This window comes from Pelodiscus sinensis, chromosome 27, assembly GCF_052426305.1.
Source record: "Pelodiscus sinensis isolate ZL-2025 chromosome 27, ASM5242630v1, whole genome shotgun sequence".
Taxonomy (NCBI): domain Eukaryota; kingdom Metazoa; phylum Chordata; order Testudines; family Trionychidae; genus Pelodiscus; species Pelodiscus sinensis.
Window position 1 is genome coordinate 5,751,327 of NC_143078.1, and position 14,903 is coordinate 5,766,229.

At 45.9% G+C, this 14,903-nt stretch overlaps 1 protein-coding gene across 1 annotated transcript in view; it reads right to left on the reverse strand.

Annotated features, from left to right (window-relative positions):
• The window catches only part of CR1 (complement C3b/C4b receptor 1 (Knops blood group)), a 238,352-nt gene that overhangs the window by 218,502 nt on the left and 4,947 nt on the right, over positions 1–14,903 (reverse strand). Inside the window, exons 2-10 of the mRNA XM_089773562.1 lie at positions 12,953–13,144; positions 12,620–12,716; positions 10,251–10,336; positions 8,573–8,767; positions 7,593–7,775; positions 6,089–6,271; positions 5,495–5,671; positions 1,620–1,802; positions 881–1,063 (exon numbers count right to left, since the gene is read on the reverse strand). Of these exons, the coding sequence (XP_089629688.1) occupies positions 881–1,063; positions 1,620–1,802; positions 5,495–5,671; positions 6,089–6,271; positions 7,593–7,775; positions 8,573–8,767; positions 10,251–10,336; positions 12,620–12,716; positions 12,953–13,144 (1,479 nt within the window). The remainder of the gene's footprint in view (positions 1–880; positions 1,064–1,619; positions 1,803–5,494; positions 5,672–6,088; positions 6,272–7,592; positions 7,776–8,572; positions 8,768–10,250; positions 10,337–12,619; positions 12,717–12,952; positions 13,145–14,903) is intronic.

Here is a 14,903-nt window from a genome sequence, read left to right on the forward strand (position 1 = left end):
CTCCCAGGATGCTCAAATGTGCCATTTTTCAGGAATACTGTCAGCTAAAGATCAAAGGATCACGGTACTTGTTTCTGGCCTTAAATGTTTGATACTCTAGGCTTAGCAATGCCCAGCATAATTAATAATGTCCACAAACGGCATCATCCAGAAGAGGACCTGAACCATTTACAAACTTTCTCACAGCAGCCTATTGACTCAAGACTATTTATTACCTCTTACTCTTCATTTCCCAGATGAAATGATTGGATGATTACTCATCACCAATGGTAGATATGGACCCATAAACAAACACTCATCATGTTCCTTACACCATTAGAGCTGTCTTTTCATTGTGTCTAGAAGCTTACAGACACCTAGATTCACAGCCTGAGAGTTGTCAGGCTGCTTTCATGAACGCATTCACTGCTACTTCCTTTGTTTACATTGTCAAATTCAGTTGCCCCATAAAGATACATTTGTGTTCATAACAATGGCAAATTTCTGGGTTCACACCATTACTCTAACCAGTGCAAGATCTATGTGCAGACATGCCCTCTGCCTTGGAGTACGTCCCCAGAACAACTTACTTTGCTGAGCCACTTAACTTAGAAGTTCTACACTTTTCTATCTTCTTACTGACACTTTTAAAAACGGATTCCACTGTAATTTCATCCAGCAGCGATCAGGGCGTGAGTGTGCACAGTTTCACTGAATTAAACTGAGCTGCTTCTGCCAGCTGTGATTCCAGCCCTGTGCATCTCCTGGGGGATCTATTCCCAGCTGCGAGTTTTGTTGCATTATCTGGTGTGACGGAACACTCTCTCTCTCACTTTAAATCCTGTTGGGGGACTGACACACCTACAGCCCAAGGGAGGAAGCCAACTGAAAATGCATTCACCTTCACATAGAGGAGAGGGGTGGCTCCACGTTCCAGATGTGGTACAATAGATAGAAGCCTCTCCTCGGAGGGCGTAGCCGGGCTCACAGCTGTAGTTAACATACGTTCCACTGGGGAAAGCTGCCAAAGGATTGGCATCGTGCTTCCCATGGCGAATGACCGGTGGTGGGAGACATGGCAAGGCTAAACAAGGAAGAAAAGTATTTCAGCAATAATGTCAGTTCTGTTCAAGAAAAGCTTAAAAGAGACTGAGAGGGAAAGCCACAGCTGGACGTGGTAAGTCAAAACCACCAATACATCAGCGATGCATCTCAGACACACAAGATTAAAAACCACAGGCTTAGATTCCCTTCTCCCCAGAACTCAGCTGGCCCCCTTCTGTTACTTTTCTGTCCCTACAAACCTTCCTGGACTCCCTTAGGAATCAGAAATAGAATGTGTTCTGAGCGGGATGAGTTCTGCTGATTTGCGTTTCCATTTATACCACTCGGCTGCTCAGTGAGAGAGACACCGACAGGTCTCTGTCTGTCAGCAGGGCAGGGCAGGATGCAGGGGATCCGCTATCACAGTGACGAACGCTGTCAGGGGATTAGGGGGCAGGTGGATATTTATATTTTCCCCATTCACAGCTGAAAACCGACCCCAGGACACAGATGGACTCTATTTTAGCCTCCAGGCACTTCCCTGCCCGACACTGACCATCCCAGTGACCCAGCAGTCACCCTTGATTCACACTTACGTTGTATGCAGACTGGAACAGGGGGATCCCAGGTTGCATTTCCTTTGCACTCAATCTGCCGGCTGCCATCCAGCGTGTAGCCAGGATCACATTCAAAACTCACCCTGTCCCTGGGTCTGTAGACAGGGCCATGTCCAGCTACTTGTCTTCCATGCTGGATTTTTGGGGCCATGCAGAGAACCTCTGAAATTGAAAAGGTGCAAAATGCAAATACTTCAGTGCTAGCCTGCCTAAAATCACCTGTCCCGGGCACTGTACTGCTGCTGATCCTCATGAATAGAGGTGGATCTCTCTCAGTGACACAGACAGCTGGGCTGGCAGGCGAGCTGTCTGCAAGGGGTTCTCAATAGATAGCCTGCTCCTTACACATGGTCTGAAGGAGTACAGGGCTGTTGGCCTTTCAGGACACACACTGCAAATGTTTTCTGCTCACCAGCATGTAGCAAGTGTGGGAATTGGAGGCTGAGGTTTGTGTTTCTGTCTGTCAGAGGAAGGTGGAGATAGTTCAGGTAATGTTTCACATGGAAGCTTTTTAAAAATATTTCCTTAATAGATGTATGTCTGTGCACGTGTACACTAGGAGTTCCCTGTTTACATGCTGTCCCTTTATTTTCAAAACCATTTATTTCACCATGTGTCTCGTTAAATAGAGCTTTCATTTCTGCTGTTAATTCTGTTGCACTGTTGAACTAGTGTTTTGAGTGAAATCCTATAGCAGAAGCTTCTTTCTCTTAGCTCTAGGTAACAGAACATGAACCCACCTTCACATCAGGGGTGGGGTGCGGGTGGGGTGGGAGGAGTATTCCCAGTAAGGAAATAGCCACACTTATAGTTATAAGGTACAGAGATTCCATTGCTAACACCACTAAAGCCTCGTTTTTGGGCTTCCCATTGGTAATGGTGGAGATGAAGTGCAACATTATGGAATCCTTGAATCACTGAACTAGACATCTTGAGAGGTCATCTGGTCCAGTTCCTTGCACTCATGGCAGGACCAAGCACTGTTTAGATCATCCATGCTTGACATCTGTCTAACCTGCTCTGAAATATCTCCAGCCATGGAGATTCCACAAACTCCCTAGGCAACTTATTCCAGTGCTTATCCACCCTGACAGGAAGTTTTTCCTAATGTCCAACCTAAACCTCCCTTGCTGCTATTTAAGCCCATTGCATCTTGTCCTATCTTCAGAGTTTAAGGAGAATAATTTTTCTCCCCTGTGCTTGTACCAACCTTTCAGATACTTGAAAACTGATATGTTCCTTCTCAGTCTTCTTATCTTTTCCAGACTAAATAAATCCAGTTCTTTGAATCTTCTTTCAACGACATGTCCTCTAGACATTTAATTATTTTTGTTGTTCTTCTCTGCACTTTTTTCAGTTTGTCCATATCTTTCCTGAAATGTGGCACCCAGAACTCGACACAATACTTTAGATGAGGTCTAATCAGCACAGAGTAGGGAGAAGAATGACTTCTTGAGTCTGGCTTACAATTCTCCTGATAATGCATCCCAGAACAAGGTTTGCTTTTTTGGCAACGTCACACTGTTGACTCATATTTAGCTTGTGGTCTATTATGACCCCTAGATCCCTTTCTGCGGTACTTTTTTTTAGGCAGTCATTTCCCATTTTGTGGGCATGCAATTGATTGTTCCTTCTATGCAGAGTACATTTGTCTGTTGTGAATCTCATCCTATTTATCTCAGACCACTTCCCCACTTTGTCTAGATTGTTTTGAATTACAGTTCTGTCCCCTGATGCATTTATAACCCCTCCTAGCTTGGTGGCATCTGCAAACTTTATAAGTGTATTCTCTAAGCCATTATCAAAATCGTTGATGAAGATACAGAATAGAACCAAACCCAAAACTGATGTCTGAGGAGCTCCATTCATTATGCCTGTCCAGAATAACTGTGAACCATTGATAACATGAAGAGAGATTAAAAAGACTTGGACTTTTCAAGTTAGAGAAGAGGAGACTAAGGGACAATATGAAAGAGGTCAATATAAAATCATGACTGGTATGGAAAAAGTGAATAAGGAAAAGTTATTTACTTATTCCCACAATATAAGAACTAGAGGTCACCAAATGAAATTAATAGGCAGCAGGTTTAAAACAAACAAAAGGAAGTTTTTCTTCACTCAGCCCACAGTCAACCTGTGGAACTCCTTGCCGGAGGATGCGGTGAAGGCTAGAACTTTAACAGGGTTCAAAAAAGAGCTAGATAGATGAATGGAGGTTAGATCCATTCAATGACTATTAGCCAGGATGGGTAGAAATGGTGTCCCTAGCCTCTGTTTCTCTGGAAGTAGGTGACAGGGGAGGGATCACATGAGGATTTCTGTTGTGATCTCTCCCTCTGGGGCATCTGGCATTGGCCACTGTCGGCAGACAGGATACTGGGCTGGATGGACCATTGGTCTGACCCAGTGTGGCTGTTCTTATGTAACTAATTTCTGGGAATGGTTTTCTAACCAGTTATGCACCCACTTTTTAGTAGATCCATGCATGTTCTATTACCCTTGTTTGTTAATGAGAAGGTCATGCAAGACTGTTTGAAATGCCTTACTAAAGTCTAGAAATACCACATCTACTGTTTCCCCCCTTATTCATGCACCTTGTTACTTATAGGTTTATCATCTTTTATCTGTTTGCAAATGGATTCCTTAATTATTTGCTCCATTTTTTTTCTGGCACAGAAGTTAATCTGACTGGCCTGTAAAGCCCTGGGTTGTCCTTATTTCCCTTTTTATACATGGGCACTATATTTGCTCTTTTCTAGACTTCTTGCATCACATATTCCAGGACTGTTCAAAGATAATAGCAAATGGCTCAGCTATTCCCTTAGTCAGCTCCATAGTATTCTAGGATGTATTTCATCAGGGCCTGATGACTTAAAGACATCCACAGCTTGTCTAAGTAACATTTAACATATTCTTTCCCTATTGTAGTTCTGAACCTACCTCATTTTCACTGACATTCACTATGTTACATGTTGAATCATCACCAACCTTCTTGGCGAAAACCGAAACAAAGAAGTCATTAAGCACCTTAGCCATTTCCCCATTTTCTGCTACTGTGTTTCCCTCCTCACAGAATAACGGGTGTACTCTGTCTTTGGTCTTCCTCTTGCTCCTAATGTCTTTGTAGAAGGTTTTCTTTGTACCCTTTATCTAGTGTGACCTCATATTGTGCTTTGTCCTGACTAATTTTGCCCTTCTGTGGGACTTCTTTTGGATTTTAGATCATTCAAGATCTCCTGGATAAGGAGAACGTACTACAGGGAAGGTCGAGAGTCTTCAGTGAAGCAGCGCTCATGCAGGCTAATCCATAGGAAGGATCCACATGCTTGTTTTGAGTTGTGCCCAACACAACAGCAATAAGACTAATACGCCAAGGATAAACTTACCCACCTCCATTCCCCTCTACCTCATTCCCATCCCCCCAAATTCTTACAAACCATGATGACCGAGTCATTCTTCTTAACACCCGCAGATATGTTTCCAGACATCTTAGGAAACCTCTGAGGGCTATTCCCATTGTATTTTTTGTGATTTAATTGGACATGCTGAAACTTTGTGAGTATTTATTGGTTGGCTAGGGCCTTCTCCAAGTTCCTAGAACAGAGGGCGCAGGGGGATGGTGTAAGTGGGCAGGGCTGGCCAGGACCCAACTCTTCAAGGACCTTTTCAGAGAGCAAAAAAGCCCACGCTATGGAGATAAGCATGGTAGAGACAGCTGGACAGATGTTACTTTTCAATTTTAGATCCCATACCAATCTCACAGTCCTTTCGGCCTCTACGCTCAGCCCTGCCAGATCTTACTGGTCCCAATGGGATGAAATACAATGGACACTCAAAGCCGTAGCCACACTCACCTCTTTCACAGACGGGGACAGGAGGATCCCAGCTACCATCACGTTGGCACCGAGTCTCAGAGCTCCCACGCAAGATGTAACCAGGCTCGCATTTGAACATCGCGACAGCTCCAGGTCTGTAGGGGGCCAGTGCCCCATTCGTTCTGCCATTCTCCAGTTCTGGGTTTACACACCTCGCTGAAAGGGAAAGTGTAACAACCACTGTAGGGTCCCCTACATGCGCACAATGGAACGGACCGTTTACCCACTGAGCCGGTTCCTTTGACAAGCCTTTTACATCAGTCTCTTAAATATGGCTACACTGGGACATCCTCTTTTCAACGTGATCAGTTCTTCAGCAGGAACGTTACCCCGCTGCACTCCCAGAACCATTCCCTGCTGGTACCAGTGGATGCGAAGCCTCTGAAGTTAAAGGAGCGCCTTCTGCCAGCAGCGACTTTGGCCCATTTGTGCCACTGCGGGTTTCATCCCCAGCTGTGGAAACTGCTGAATGGGTGGCCTGTCTCAAATTTCTCTTGATCTCGATATAAATCCCCCGTGTGCCTGACACACGGAGCGAGGCAACGGGAAGCAGCAAACCGAACAGAAATTCACCTTCACATTGAGGGAAGGGGTTGCTCCAGGCTCCGGATGCTGTACAATGGAGTGATGCCTCCCCAACAAGGAAGTAGCCAGGATTACACTGGTACTTCACAGACATCCCACTGGTGAAGACATCTGAGACCTGGCTGCTGAGCCGTCCGTTCCTAATGCGTGGAGGAGAGCGGCAGTGCTCCACTAAAGAAGAAACATTACATGAGCATAAGTGTCGATAGGAAGTGAACATAAATGACCAGGGACACCCTTCCGAATACCAACTGGCTCATGGACCGAACCCCCACAGCCCTGTGACTGAGACAGCCCCCTTTTGGAAGAATAAATATGATCTAATGAGGCGCTAGAGTTACCTATGTCAAGGAAAGAAGCCATTCTGCACACTCAAATACAGACAGGGAACACAGACTACGTTCTCTTAGGTGTGATCAGAGAGAGATGTGAGCACAATGGTCACTCTCACTCGCTGGCCAGATTTATCCACCGTCTCTGAACTGTGGCTGGTGCTCTGAGAAGCAGGTGCTGAGGTGATTTTAAAGCCTAGGCTCTCATTTTTCAGAGTGACTAGCGACGTTGGGTGCCCAACAACAGACATCTGAAAGGGGCTTCCTTTGCTGAAGGACACAGCAGTTCCCCCTTCCAGAAAAAAAAATCAGACCCCTTTAAGCATTTTAAGGTGGGCAATGAAACATCACTGGAGAAGGCAGACTAATGATTCAGCGTGTTCCATCACTAGCACCAATGCTTCAGGAATCTTTACTTTTTGTAACTTCCCATTATAGAAAAGAGCATGGCTGCAAGACCAGTGTCAAGGAGAAACATGGTTTCATTATTATTCACCATGCAGGAGCTAGTGGGGCAGGGGGTGAGCGAGTGTGGTATTCCACATCCATAAAAAGAAGAAAAGCTCTGTCCAATTTACTGGAAGGACTGCTCTAAATTGATAGAAGATTTCAAGTTAAGTGTGGAATCCAGGAGAGGAAGCAGAAATACCCACAACAAGCTGTGGTGGACCAAGAATATCCTCTTCTAAATCACTTCCAGTTCCCATTTCAGAATGGGACAAGACATGAGGTCCTGAAGAGAGGAAGATCAGAGTGTTGTGCTTTCAGCTTTGAGATACAGAAATTCCCCTCCAAAGACCCAATGGTCTTGCAACTTGGCTCACTTCTTGTAGCTGGTGCCGTCTGAGGAATCTTGACACTCAATGCATTGTGAGAAGCACAATGAGCATACAGAAGAGAGAAAGTATCTCATCTGGCATCCCCAGAGCTCTCAGCACCCTGCTCCACAGCCCCCAGTCTGGTTCATTTCTAATCCTCCAGCTATGCTCCTATCTATTGGGACCCTCTTCCCTCAAACCCATCTCCAGTCTCTTGACTTGAGGAGAGCAGCAGGCAGAACAGATGCAGCCTGGCTAGTGTTTGAGGTGCTCGTGGATCAGACAGAAGGGAAACCCATTTCTAGATGTAGAATATTAAGAAATCAAAGCTTTGACACTTGCCTCGCTCACAGACTGGCACAGGCGGATCCCACGTCTGATCAGTTTGGCACTGGCTCACTCTGGGACCCTTCATTTTGTAGCCAGGATTGCACTCAAAGGTCACATTGTCTTTATAGGAATAGATGCTTTTATCGCCATATACTTTTCTTCCATTCGGGATGTGTGGGACTGGGCACCTAACCTCTGAAATAGAAATGCTTTTGCTGAAACACAGGGCCAGATAGGAAGACAAAATTTGGCAGCCTATACAGCCCTCCTAGCTGTTTTTACACTATCAACATTTTACACTTTTACACTGTCAACATTTTATATATCCCCTTGTTGCACTATCCTGTGTTCTTCCTCCTTGAAAATAGAGATTGTTGTGGGCAATGTGGAGGGCTGCACTGAGAGAAGGAGCTACACTGGTTACAGAGTTACCTCCCTTCATTGCAACTTGTCAAGGGTCCTCTCCTCAAGGCATGGACTGTGCTCCGACCTCCAAATCATGGAAGCGACCCAGAGTAAAGCCAAGAAGCTCAGCCCTACAAAGACTCAAAGGTCCTTCAGACCCATCGACATCCAACACTGAGGGAGCTCAGCAAGCCACACAGTCAGGGCCAAGATGCATCAGGAGGCAATGTGCTTTGTCTTTGTTAGAGTTAGAAGGGGCAGAATCTTGCAGCCTCCACACACTATACGCCTTCAAATGCAAATGTGCATGGGTCTGGCTGACATTTCTCCCAAGAGTCTCTAGTTACCCATAACAGAACAGTTACCCATGTGTCTAACTAAGCCAACAGCACCAGACCACGGTGTTATCAGAAATAAGTCAACCCTCGCGGTGCAGCTTGTGTGCATGTAACAATTCCATTGGTAGAAAATGGGTCAGTGTTGCGAAGGGCAGACACACTATGTCCTCACATTTCTTGGTTGGCAAACCAAGAGTTTCTACATGTGACAGAGCAGTGTTGGGATAGAAGCACTCATACAAACCCCACCTCCACACCGAGGAGGACGTGCACTCCACACTCCATTTAGCCCATCTTTGGTTGTGCAGTAAATAGAGGTCTCTCCAGTTGGCGGGTAGTCTTTGTCACATTTGTAAGTTATAGCTGTCCCATAATAGAATTCATCCATTAATACCCCATTGTGGGTTCCATTGGGGATGTCTGGAGGGGGAAGACACGGAATACCTGGAGAGACATAGGAGAAGAGTATTTGAGAATAGATACTGTTAAAGAAGCAGCTCCCATTACTTGACCTGCTAATGAAAATGAGCTGCCCTAGCTATGAAACCACTAGAATGAACTAACCCAACAGAGACTGGCCCTGGGGTGTCTGATTCACTCTGACACTGATGTAATGTAAATTGCAAAATTTACTAATTAATACAATTAACTGTAGCAACTTATTGCAGTGCAGCTAGATGTCCAGATTCAGGGTGGATTAAGAACAGAAGCTATTCACAGCAACAAGGGAACAAATGTAACTACTATTCTCTACCCGTATCATGAGACTACCCTGTCGTGGGTGACTTTTGTTTCTCTGTCTCAGCAAATGTAGTATCTCTGACAAACTGAGAATGCCAGGTCAGTGGTTCTTAACCAGGGGTACGTGTACATCTGGGCTATGACAAGGTCTTTTCCGGATATTAAACAAACTCTGGATATTTGCCTAGTTTTACAATTGGCTACATAAAAAGCACTAGCAAAGTCAATAGACCCACTAATTTCATGCAGACAATGACTTATTTATACCACTCTACACACTGAAATGTAAGTATTTTATATATATCTATAATCTATATCTCAATTCATCTATCTATCTATATATATTTGAATGGGTCTGTCTGTGAGCCCATTTGTTCAAAAACTTCTTCCAAATGATAAGAGCTAGGGCCATCACGTTTGCTAAGCATCTTCCTCTTCTCTTAACTAAAAGCAATGTCAGGGTTTGGTTGTGCCAGGACAACTGAAAGCCCTGGGAAAGGAACTATTTTCCAACACATGCCAAAGGAGGGGGTTGCTGTTTGGAGGGATGTGAAACAAGTGTGCCCACTGGGAACAGGGAGCCTGCAGAGAAGAGCTATCCTAATGTATCCACAGGCAACAGCTGTAATACCAATCAAGTGCTCAGCAGGGCTGGAGCTCTTGCATCTTGCTTGCCAACTGTCCAAATTAGTAGCCACCCTTTCCCAACCCTTTCCCCACTGTTCCCAGCCTATGGCTCAGTGCCAGAGGGGGAGAGAAAAGGGACCATGGCTGTCAGGAGGGGACCTGAGAGGAGAAATATGGCCCATGGCAATAACCATCTAGGCGGAATATTGTTGCCATACGAAGTTCAGTGTCCTTTTCAGTTACTCTGGTCTCAAGGAAACGCAAAATTGTTGTTCTCAGGACACACTTCCCCCTGCGGTCTCACATTCACTTCTCAATTGAAGATTCTGTTGTGGTTAGAGGACTCACTTGGGACTCTGAGATTTGGATTACTTTAGCTCTGCTCCTGGCCAACTTCCTAAATCACCCCGAACACATCTGCATTTCTCTGTGTCTGAGTTCTTCCTCTCTGATGTGGGGATCACGAGGGCTACCCTAACAGTTTATGAACATTTGTGAGGCAAGCAGATAACACAAGTGCCCTTGCCAGCATATGGACAGATGTCTGTAATTCACTCACGCTCGCAAAAGGGCAGCTCACCGCTCCATGCAACGTGCACGCCGAAAAGCACACATCGTCTGGAAGACTTTCCAATCATCCGGTGCCTGGAGTTAGGCAGAAGAATGATCAGTTGTTTTCTGGTTGTTTTATTTATATATTTATTTATTGGCATTTCAGTTCTCCTGAGAAGCTCAGTTATTTAGTAAGCTTTTCTCAGTAGCCGCAGAAGGTCAACAAATAACGGAATCCTGCACAGGCCCCTTCAGCTGGGGTTCTGAGCTCCAGGGGATCCAAGATCTCCTTCCTGTGCCCTCTGCTCCTCCCCACACCAGTAGGGTCATGCCCTGCCAGGGAATCACAAGCCACAGGCAAACTAGGAACATCAGCACTTCGGGGCAGGTTGCTGGGGGTTGTTACTATCCCAGCTCCACACCGGTTCTACACTTCTTACGTTGGAGTGCATTGGGTTATGGGTGTGGGCCTGGCACACCCAGCTGGGGTTGGCCAGCTTGAGACAACCAGTCAGGTCAGTCCTAACCCAAGAAAGTGCTATATATAAACCACTGCATCACACGAGGCCCACATCCACAGACATGGTGGATCTAGAGTTCTGCACCAGCAGCTGCTATGGCCATTTTCTGTGACATGGGACTTGATGTGCAAAGAGATTCTTCCTTTTCCAGCCCAGACATGAGATTCCTACAGCCTTCCCAGCCAGTGCTGCAGCTGCAGAACCTCGCTATTCAGGCCACTGAAGCACTTTCAAAAAAGAGGGCAGGCTACAGATGCCCTATCCACAAGCTCTAACTCAGACAGCTCCCACGCTGGGTGTGTCCTTGGATATGGGAAGGCAGCCCTGGAGTTCCTTCTCTGCATGGCCCTTAGGAAAGGCAACCACGTCACATCATTCAGAAGAAGAACTGTTCCCAGGCCAAAGCAGATTGAAAAGCAAAGACATTCCACAAGACTGAGCACAAACAAGGAAAACAGGGAGTCTTAGGCCAATCCAGCTTTCTTGTCAAAATTACACTGACTGAATCAGGGAGGAGCTGTGCTGGCGTATTATAAAACAGCAATCTGCTTACAGGAGAAGGGAGAATACGAGTGTAAGCAGGGGCTGAACTGCTGCTTGCTATCAGCCAGCTAAAAGGAGAGAGCTGCCCTGGGGGGGAGGGGGGGGAGAGGGGGGAGGGTGTGTGCCCACTACAATTGTTTAGCTCTGCAAGATAATTAGCTGTTGACTGTTGATATGTAAATCCAATTCAGCCAGAGCTGATGGAGGGGCAAGCCGCTTTTTCCAAAGAGAGCACCCAGGCAGTCTGGATGCTCTTTCGAAAAAGCCCTGTTTGCATTCAAGAACGCCTTTTTTCGAAAGAGCACTTTCGAAAAAAGGCGTTCTCCCTCGTGAAATGAGGCGTACCACCGTTGAAAGAAAAGCCGCGTTCTTTCTATTTAATTTTGAAAGAACGCGGCTGTAGTCTAGACGCAGGTGAAGTTTTTTTGAAAAAAGGCTACTTTTTTCAAAAAAATCCTGCAGTCTAGACACAGCCTAAGAGCTGAAATCACTGGTCTGGCTGGGAGCCAGACTCATTGCAGCCAGAGAAGTGGCAGCGGCCAGCAGAGTGGTTGGTGGTAATCACTGGCCAGTGGCGTGGTGTGGCTGGTAGAAGCGGCGACCAGCGGCGTGGAGCAGCGACAGGCAAGGAGTGGCAACCAGCAGCGTGGCGCCTGGTAGGATCAGCAGCAGGCAAGGAGCGGCGGCAAGCTAGGTGTGGTGTCCAGCAGCATGGCACGGCTGGTAGGAGCGGCGGCAGGCGAGGAGCGGCGGCAGGCGACCAGCGGAGCGTCCGGTGGCGTGGAACGAGACAGCTGGTGAAGCATGGCTCGTAAAGTGCCCCCTAAATACCCCCCCACCCTCATTTCTACCCAGGTTGGGAGGTGAAACCCTGTGGGTGAACTTTTGGACTCTGGGTGGCACTGACCAGCGACAGAGACTTTTGGGGTGTCGGACTATGGGTGATTCTTGGCTGGAGTGGGGGAGAGGGGCTTAGCTCATGTTTGGGTTATGAACTCTGTTTGTGGTATTTTCCCAAGTTAATGCTGTATGACTTTTCTCTCCGTTTCATTAAATGTTTCTTTCCTACACTCAGATTCTGTGCTTGTGAGTGGGAAAGCATTGCCTCTCAGAGGCGCCAAGGGGTGTGCAAATTCCCCAGGTAACTGGGTGGGGGCTTGAGCCAGTTCTGTGTGAGATGGACCCCAAGATATTGAACCCGGCCCTGGGTGCTGCCAGGCCTACCCGGCAGAAGGGTTACACGAGGATATCCATTTACATTGCACACCTCCAAGCTAAGCACAAATAGTTAGCTAAGGCATCGGAAACGTACCCTTCGTCACACGTGAAGTTGACCACTGACCCAAACATGTTATCATTTAGTCTAATCCTGCCATTCTCCAGCTCTCCTGGATGACCACACGATTTCCCTGGTAGAGAACAAGGCTTAGATTAAACTTCTCTCTTTCAAGGCAGGAATTATCCTGGGATCCATGGATATTAAACACTCCCCACAAAAATCTTATTTAAAAAGGCCCAGAATGGGCACAGATAAAGACCTTTTACTGGTCACTATTGACTGTTTAAAGATATGTTACATTTTGTAGCATTGACACATCCTCATGCCATTAAGACCTTTTTCTAATAACAGAAACAAAATATTTACTTTTACAGAACTCAGAGGCTTCTGACCACCTTCCATTTTCAAGGCATGTAACACTGGAAGACATCCCTGGGTGTCTGATGTATCCAGGCCGGCAAGTGTATTTTGCAATCGCCCCAATGATAAAGTGGTTCATATTTTTATATTCATTCCTCAGCTCAGCAAAGCTTAACCTCGTTGGGACACCACAGCCATCTAGCAAGAAATGAAACACAGATTAGAAATAAGAGCCACGTCTACTGTGCTGGTACATAAAAAGATCAGGTGGAGGCAGATAAAACAATATTTTTACAAAGACTGTTTCTACGCTGCACAGTGCTGTGTTGGGGGGACTGCATCTCCTTCCAAAATACCTACCACTACTCACTGAAGTGATGTTGTTAGGTCAAAAGGAGAGCTCTTTCCAGTCAGCATCAAGCAGCTACATAAGCAAATTTATAGTAGTACAGCCGCATCGATACAGCGGTGTCGTGAGAAACTTGCTATTAAGAAAGGGCTGAGGATCTGCTTTGTAAACATTCTTGCAGATGTTAAATTAGTGATTAACACACACACACACACACACACACACACACACACACACACACACACACACACACACACCATTTGCATCTGGTTATAAATATCCATCATTGTATTGCCTTAGCGCAGCGTCTATATTCAGTGGTACAATCAGGGGTGTCCCGGATGTATAGGCCGACTCGGCCATCGCCGCGTTAAACAGGGCGCCCAATGATGACATCACGCCATTGAGGGCTGTGGAGATGGGGGAACCGATCACGCATTCCACCCGGGGCGCCAGCTGCTGGCAACCTGCCTCAGGCCGCCCCTGGGTACAATGAACTGGAAGCTAAGTTATTATAATGATCCCTTCTGGCCTTAAAATATATGAATGAACTCCCATTGTAGCCAGATCCGTTGAGTCCCAATTGAGTGATTTCTCCGCTAGACCTTATACCTCTTCCTTCCTCTAAATCAGGCTGGTAAGCTAGAAAAAAAATCTAATGTTTAATATTTATAAGTAGACCATAATTTTACACCTCTGAGAAGCAAGCAAACCCCTGAGCACAGTGACAGCTAATTGCAGGCATGGAATGTAAGGTGTTTATACAAAAGTGCTCCTAAACATAAATTAATATTCAGGTGATTTCCAATCTCTACTAAATGGGCTGGTGACTGTTCCCCACTGAGTTTTGACTATGAACATGGAGCACTTGATACCCTGATGGTTTGCAAGTTTTCCATTCTGTTAGATGGATGTTTGGATCTATTGGGTAAGTAGTCTTTCCTCGGTAAAATCTCCTACCCCTAATACTGACAAAATGAGGAACCTTGATATTCCAGACACTTTGTTTTCATAAGAACATAAGAACAGCCGTACTGGGTCAGACCAAAGGTCCTTCTAGCCAGTATCCTGTCTGCCGACAGTGGTCAGCACCAGGTGCCCCAGAGAGGGTGGACCGAAGACAATGATCAAGCGATTTGTCTCCTGCCATCTCTCTCCAGCCTCTGACAAACAGAGGCCAAGGACACCATTTTATCCCCTCGCTAATAGACTTTTATGGACCTAACCTCCATTAAATTATCTAGCTTCTCTTTAAACTCTATTATAGTCCTAGCTTTCACAGCCTCCTCTGGCAAGGAGTTCCACAGGTTGACTACATGCTGTGTGAAGAAGAACTTTCTTTTATTCGTTTTAAACCTGCTACCCATTAATTTCATTTGGTGTCCTCTAGTTCTTCTATTTAAGGAACTAATAAATAACTTTTCTTTATCGGCCCTCTCCACACCACTCATGATTTTATAGACCTCTATCATATCCCCCCTCAGTCTCCTCTTTTCTAAACTGAAAAGTCCCAGTCGCTTTAACCCCTCCTCATATGGGACCCGTTCCAAACCCCTAATCATTTTAGTTGCTCTTCTCTGAACCCTTTCCAAGGCCAAAATATCTTTT